The sequence below is a fragment of the Mastomys coucha genome, unplaced genomic scaffold, assembly GCF_008632895.1.
Source record: "Mastomys coucha isolate ucsf_1 unplaced genomic scaffold, UCSF_Mcou_1 pScaffold22, whole genome shotgun sequence".
Lineage (NCBI taxonomy): Eukaryota > Metazoa > Chordata > Mammalia > Rodentia > Muridae > Mastomys > Mastomys coucha.
In genome coordinates, this window is record NW_022196905.1 from 100,962,678 (window position 1) to 100,970,027 (window position 7,350).

At 33.8% G+C, this 7,350-nt stretch overlaps 1 protein-coding gene across 1 annotated transcript in view; it reads right to left on the minus strand.

Moving 5' to 3' along the window:
- Nucleotides 1-4,183: 4,183 nt before the first annotated feature.
- The window catches only part of Tmed5 (transmembrane p24 trafficking protein 5), a 12,612-nt gene continuing 9,445 nt past the window's right edge, over nt 4,184-7,350 (minus strand). Inside the window, exons 3-4 of the mRNA XM_031337234.1 lie at nt 5,968-6,151; nt 4,184-4,809 (exon numbers count right to left, since the gene is read on the minus strand). Coding sequence (XP_031193094.1) covers nt 4,591-4,809; nt 5,968-6,151 — 403 coding nt within the window. The 3' untranslated portion in view covers nt 4,184-4,590. The remainder of the gene's footprint in view (nt 4,810-5,967; nt 6,152-7,350) is intronic.

Consider the following 7,350-nt stretch of genomic DNA (forward strand, 5'->3'; position numbering starts at 1 on the left):
AAAAAAAAAGTATAAGTTTTTTCCTTGCCCAGAATTGTCTTTTTCCATTTTAGATATGGGTTATCAGGGGGCTGCAGAGATGGCTCAGTCATCAGTGTACAAGTATCTCTAACTCCAGGTACAGGGAATCCGATGCCCTTTACTGGCTTCATATATTTACCCACATACACATATATAGGAATCCAGAATACCTCTTCCTGTGCCCCCTTTTAAATAACATTCGGCTTTCGACTCTGTGCTCCTTTCCTGGACAGGCCTTAATGTGATACTGCTTTAACTTAGGACATGAGATTTCAGAAGTCTGGGCACTCAAAAGCCATGAAAGTGGAAAGGAGCCCAAAGGTTTTCCAGCAGTGTGTGGAGTCCTTTTTTTTTTGGTTCTACCAGGCTGGCCTTGAACTCAGAAATCTGCCTATCTCTGCCTCCCAAGTTCTGGGCTTAAAGGCGTGTGCACAGCTGTTTTATTTGTTTAAGACATGGTTTCTCTGTGTAGCAGCCCTGGTTGTCCTGTAGACCTGTTCTCCCTGTAGACCAGGCTAGCCTCAAAATCTGCTTCCTGAGTACACCACTACCACCCAGCTTTTGTTATTTCTTTGAATTAAGGTGTCATGTAGCACTGACTGGCTCCAAATTTATGAAGATCTTCATTCAGTCTCGAGTACTAGGATTAAAGGCATACCCTACCACATCTGCACAGGTAATTATAACACAGGTAATTATAACAGGTAATTATTTATACAAATGGAGGAGTAGCCTCAAAGGAGTTTTGACTTCCCACCAGTTAGCTGGCTAATATTCAAGGATAACTTCCATATTGTTTTGAATAAATATTGCTTCCTGAGCCACATTCTAAGTCCTAAAGAATGGTAACGTTTTAGATATATTTATGTGTATATATGTATATATAAAATAATATATATAATCTTTCGTATGTATTCATGTGGGTACATGTGTTGTGATTTACATATGATGGTCAGAAGACAACTTTGTGGAGTCTGATCTCTCCTTCAGCCTTCATGTGTATCCAGGAGGTTAACTGCAGGCTGTCGGGCTTGCGTGGCAAGTGCTTTATACCCAGTATGCTTCTTGGTATAGAGGAGTGAACCTAGACTTTTGGCAACTAACTGATGGTCTTTGCTTCTCTAGATCTTAAAGACCTTTTAGGTAAAATATATATTTGAGCAATGGAGAAACCAAGTGAGTACAGTGATATAAAAACTTGAGAGCTGGGGCTAGAGAGATGGCTCAGTGGTTAAGAGCACTGACTGCTTTTCCAGAGGTCCTGAGTTCAAATCCCAGCAACCACATGGTGGCTCACAACCATCTGCAATGAGATCAGATGCTCTCTCCTGGTGTGTCTGAAGACAGCAACAGTGTACTTAGATATAATAATAAAATAATTTTTTTTAAAAAAAACGAGAGCTATGGGCTTTCAAAATGGGAAAAGAAAACAAATTTACTTAAGATTAAGTAGACAACAATTATGATAGGTTGGTAAGATTTCTTTGATAGTAACTTTTATTAGTTGTATGGAGCTCAGTACACAGTCTGTTGTTTATTTAAGATGACCATTCATAAATATAGCATATAGTGCAATTTGAGCCACACTGTATTACACTCTAGGAGAAAAAAATTACATGCTAAATCAATATATTTCAGATAAAGAATTTTCACATAGGTACAAAAATTACAGGTACTTGTTTTTGTTTTACTAATTTTAAGACATCATAATGTTTAATGGTAAATATTCCTAAGTATATTTTGATTTATATTTCAACAATATTTTTTTTACATTTATTTAGCCTCTGTTTATTGACATTCATGTAAAAGAGCACACAGTCCAAGTGCAGCTCAGAACGATGATCTCTAAACTTCTGTTTAATTGATAAATTACTATAGTAATTTATACAATTAAGAACAAGACACAATTTATACAATTAAGAACAAGACACATGGTGGCGCATGCCTTTAATCCCAGCACTTGGGAGGCAGAGGCAGGCGGATTTCTGAGTTCAAAGCCAGCCTGGGCTACAGAGTGAGTACTAGGACAGCCAGGGCTACACAGAGAAACCCCGTCTCAAAAAAAAAAAAAAAAAAAAAAAAAAGAAATTGAGACAGTAAGTCAAAACTCATATGAAGGAGAAAATACACATTTAAAAATAAATGTTTTTTGCTTATAATTTTACTTTTTTTGCTTATAATTTTACTTTTTTATGATTAATACAGGCAACATGCTCTTAGTATCTCTTTTTAGTTTTGTCTATAAAAATAAAATATCATTCCTAAGTTATTTGTTTTTCCAATAAAGCTACTATTAACATTTTAAATGGCATTGAATAAGAATTCAAAAAAATCCGTGGCACAAATTACATACGTACAAGATGATCTAACAGATACAGTGTTAAGAGTACAGTACAGTATTAGCTGTATCTAAGAGGTAGAATTCTTAATCACAGTCTTATAGAAAAGACGCAGTGGATTCTGCTTTATCAGTTATGTACCTATAGCTTGCTTCTCCTGTACTTAAAACAAAGTAGGGAAGAGAGGTTTTTTTTAGGCGGATTTCTGAGTTAGAGGCCAGCCTGGTCTACAGAGTTCAAGGACAGCAAGGGCTACACAGAGAAACCCTGTCTAGGGAAAAAAAAAACAAAAACACAGATACTAGGGCAATAGCTGTTTTCTGTCAGCTATTGATCATATGTTGTATTTATCTCACATTTTGAAAAGCCTCTGAATAGGGAAAAATAAATTTCTAGCCTTCTCCCAAAGGCCTGAGGAGAAAAATATATCTCTGAACTATTCTGAGTATAAATTGCAAATGAAGTCAATATTTCTGTGGCTATCACAATTTTGTGTGTGAGGTAGTAGGGTAGTGCAAATCATTAATGCATAATAAGAATTCCAGTTAAAAAAATATGTGTCTGTATATATGGGTTCAATACACAGATTTAACTATTGGCTATCTCTAAATGACAGAACATGTATTATAACACTACAAATGAGTGTAACTTAAATTCTGTTTCACGATGAACCTAAGTCACTAGTACTTGAATACGATTGTACTGCCGAACTGATAAACCAAAAAGGCAGAATGTTTTTGTGTGTATTGGCTATTATTTCTACATTAGGTGTTTATAATTTGGGATTGTTCTAATCTTTCAAAGTCAGTAAGTGACCAGATGTAATTTTGTGAGAATTATAATAAAAACTGTAATAAATATGTATACCCAGTGCTAAATCTTACGGTAGGATGTACATTTCATAAAATCTATCTGAACATTTATAATAGAAACAGTAACTAGAAAACAAAAACTATGACAAATAAAATTTCTTCTAGGGAATTTTAGATTACCCTCCTTTGATCTGATTTCTATTAAAATTGGGTCAGCAAGAAGAGCGCATCTGATTCCAGATGTTACACTTCTCTTGAGGTAAACTTGTTGGATATGGTGTTGTCAAGTTTATCTCATTTTTTTTCTTCATGTTTCTGATGATTTTGAGAACTTAGAAAGGTGCTGTTTATTTACACTAATGCAAGATCTTTTCAGTAGTCTGTCCCTCACACCTGCTTGTGATAATGCATTATCAATACCAATAGCTGTGCAGAAACCAACGTAACACTGCTGATGGGCAATATAAAAGTCAGTTCATCTCATTTCTAATTTAATCTTAGCTAATGTCTAGACAGAATGCATCTTATTCATAAATATCAACTACCCTTTATATATCTTATATCAAAGACAAAGACACCGCCTAATTTTTATGAGGAAAGAATGCCTTTCTAGTTTTAATTATAAAAATGTTAACTTTTGGAAATATAGACTAAGTATATAAAAACTAATACTTGTGGATAATATTTCACATTATATTTAGTTGTAAAAATGTTAGAAATAAAGCTAGGCAGTGGTAGCACACACCTTTAATCCCAGCATTTGGGAAGCAGAGGCTGAAGCAGAAGCAGGTGTAGTTCTGAGTTCGAGGCCAGCCTGGTCTACAGAGTGAGTCCCAGGGCTACACAGAGAAACCCTGTCTCGAAAATACAAAAAAAAAAACCAAACCAAAACCAAAAAGACCCCCAAAAGTTAGAAATATTTTTTCAGTAGTATGCTTCTATTTACTTTTTTGGGAAAGGTTTAGTAGAGAAAAGTTCATCTATTCAGTCCATGATTATATAATTCTCAAATGATTTATAATGTAATGTATTGGAAACATCTTTAATTAACTTGTACCTGCCACATGTACAGAGAAAATTCTGGGTAAAAGCAAACTGGTGGCATTTGTTTATGAACCTTATTAGTTCACTTTATTCATATATGTTATCTTGGAAAGACTTTTAACCTTATGAAAATAGTTATTATGGTTCATTCAATTCAATCTAAATTTTACATGACATCTTGCTTTATACTTAAGTATAACTGGGTCAATAATGTTATCTAGACATAAAGTGATGATTTTCCTTTCATATTAAATTTTACATATCTTACATACATTTCTGAAAATGTTATGGGAAATATGACTAATATCTTGACTGTAACAGTGTTAGAATTTTCTACCTTTTTTTTTTTCAATGTTAAGTAATGTGTTGGAGTTTTAAGTTCTACTTTTCCTCTTATCTTCAAATAGACTTTTCAGCGTATAAACTTGAATAGCTGACACCACCACCATGACCATCAAGTTAACGACAGACCAGAAATTGACTCTGTCAAAGTTGCTTTCTTGTATGTTTCGATCTCGAGCTTCAAATGCTCTAAGTAGAGTTTGTATGTGGCCACTTTTGCTTAGCCTGGACTTGATGCTGTTGATGGATTCCTGGGGATAAATAAAATAATTTTATTATTAAAAATACTAAGAACAAGATCCTTTAATAATATGCTTCATGCTAGTTCTTAAAAATCAAAACAATTTTTTAAATAGATGGGAATACAATTCTATTAAAGGGCATGCATACATGGCTTGTTATCACCTACAGAGCCCCATGAGGTTATAAATAGTAAGGATAAATTTAAATTTCTTTAATAGAGGAATAAAGATACCAGGAGTTGAAAAAACAAGATCAAAGTATTTGAGTAGCATAGCACCAGGACTTTGTTGTTTTTCTTTCTTTCAAAATAGGGTTTTTCTTTCTTTCTTTTCTTTTTTTAAAGAATTTTTAATTCTTTTATTTATATGAGTACACTGTAGCTGTCTTCAGACACACCAGAAGAGGACATCAGATCCCATTACAGATGGTTGTGAGCCACCATGCAGTTGCTGGGAATTGAACTCAGGACCTCTGGAGGAGCAGTCAGTGCTCTTAACCGCTGAGCCATCTCTCCAGCTCCAAAAACAGGGTTTTTCTATGTAGCTGTGGCTGTCCTGGAACTTGCTCTGTGGGCCAGGCTGGACTTGAACTCACACAGATCTGCTTACCTCTACCTCCTGAGTGCTGGAATTACAGGCATGTGCCACCACTGCCTGGCAGCAACAGGACTTTTATATATATTATCTCTCTAGTAGTCCTGACAATTTTTACCTAAGACTTTTTTGTGTCTATAACATTTTACCTAATACATTGTATCTATAATATTTTACTGTTTAAATGTTGGTTATGTCATCCAGGAAGGTTCAATGTAGTTACATTCATTATGATAACAGATATGAGTCTGGAGAGGCACAAGCCATTGAATTCCAGCAACATCTGTAAGACCTTAGGCCTGTGAAATTCACTTCAGATTTGTGAGAAAATAAGTGCATTTTTTTTTTTAAATTGCACTACTACTTAAAAAAGGGTATTTTCACAATAAGATTCACTTAAGATATATGATTTGAAAATCTCTAATAAAAGGCATTGATACTTGAAATGATATTAAAAAATGGCAAACCCAAAAGTTTCTGGAAAATATAGTTAAGAATGCTTAGTTCAATCCCTGACATAAAGTAAAACACTGGCTACTGAATTGTCATTACTTATTAAAAGGTCCTACTAACCAGGATATCTTCTAGTTTCATCTCCAGGACATCTGAGTTAGTAATATACTTTTTCCAGTCTTCTTGTCCTTGAACCTCTTCTCCCATGTTATCCAGGATCAATTCAAAGAAAATTACCTTCTCAGAAATGGTGCTGAATGTATTATCAAAGCAGAACATGTAATCACCATCTTCAGTCTCTATACTACATTTAAAAAAAAGGGCACACTTTTAGTATTCCCTGTCTAGAAAACAACCTGGACACACGTATTCAAATATTTTCAAGTTTCATACACTTCGAACTTACTTGGTCAATTATGTTATGTTGATCTAAGGATTTGAGGGGGGATGTCTGGGAAAAATACCATTCACAGCTTAAATACATGATAAGCCCCAATAAGTTTTAACATTTATATTTTATTTAAAGAAATTCTAAATTAAGTCCTATTCATATGCAACTATAGCAACCAACCTACCCTTCAATTGAAATTATTCCTTAAACTGAGTTTTGTTTAAATTTCTTCTTTTTACATTTTTTATTAAATTTTTTTATTCTTTTTGAATAGTGCTGAATGCCTTTGTGCTGTGCTCTTTTTTTATTGATTTAAGTTTTATTGCATTATGATGAAAAGATAACATAATTTCAATTTGTCTGAATTTGTTAACATTTAAAAACACATTTTAAGTAAATAGAATTACATCACATTCTTTTCTCCTTTTATACCCCAACTCCTCCCAAAGACCCCCTTCAATATTTGCCATAACTTTTGTTTATCATATTCTTTAAAATTTATAAAATATTATAACAGTAAAAATGAGTATTATAAAAGCTGTTTGATATAAAACAATTAATTGAACAGTCTTATGTAGATGCTTGTCTACAGCAATACTGAAAATACATGCTTTTCTCAATATAAAATTTAAATAACACTAAACATTAACTGTATGACATTTTAAAATAATATATCACTAGTAGTTTATTTAAATGAACATAAAGACTTTTTGTTTGTTTGTTTTGTTTTTAGTGTAGCTTAAAATCTTGGCTCTTTCTGTGGTATAAGCTCAAAATAAGAACAATTTTTAGACATTGGAGTTCACTGTAATAAGGCTGTACTTCAATGTCCTTCACATCACCAATGGATTTTACCTCCATAGTAGCTAAACTAAGAGTTGACAGTTCTGCTGTGCCAAGGAATGAATTGTAGGCACAATTTTTGAATATAGATTTCCTGCTACGGTCAAAGCTATTTGACTTGAGTGATTGTCTTCATTCTCAGACCACAGGGAACAGGTTACATTCATTTAAGAAATAGTGTGTGTTTTAAGATGGTCTATTCATGGGGGCTGGAGAGATGGCTCAGCGGTTAAGAGCACTGACTGCTCTTCCAGAGGTCCTGAGTTCAA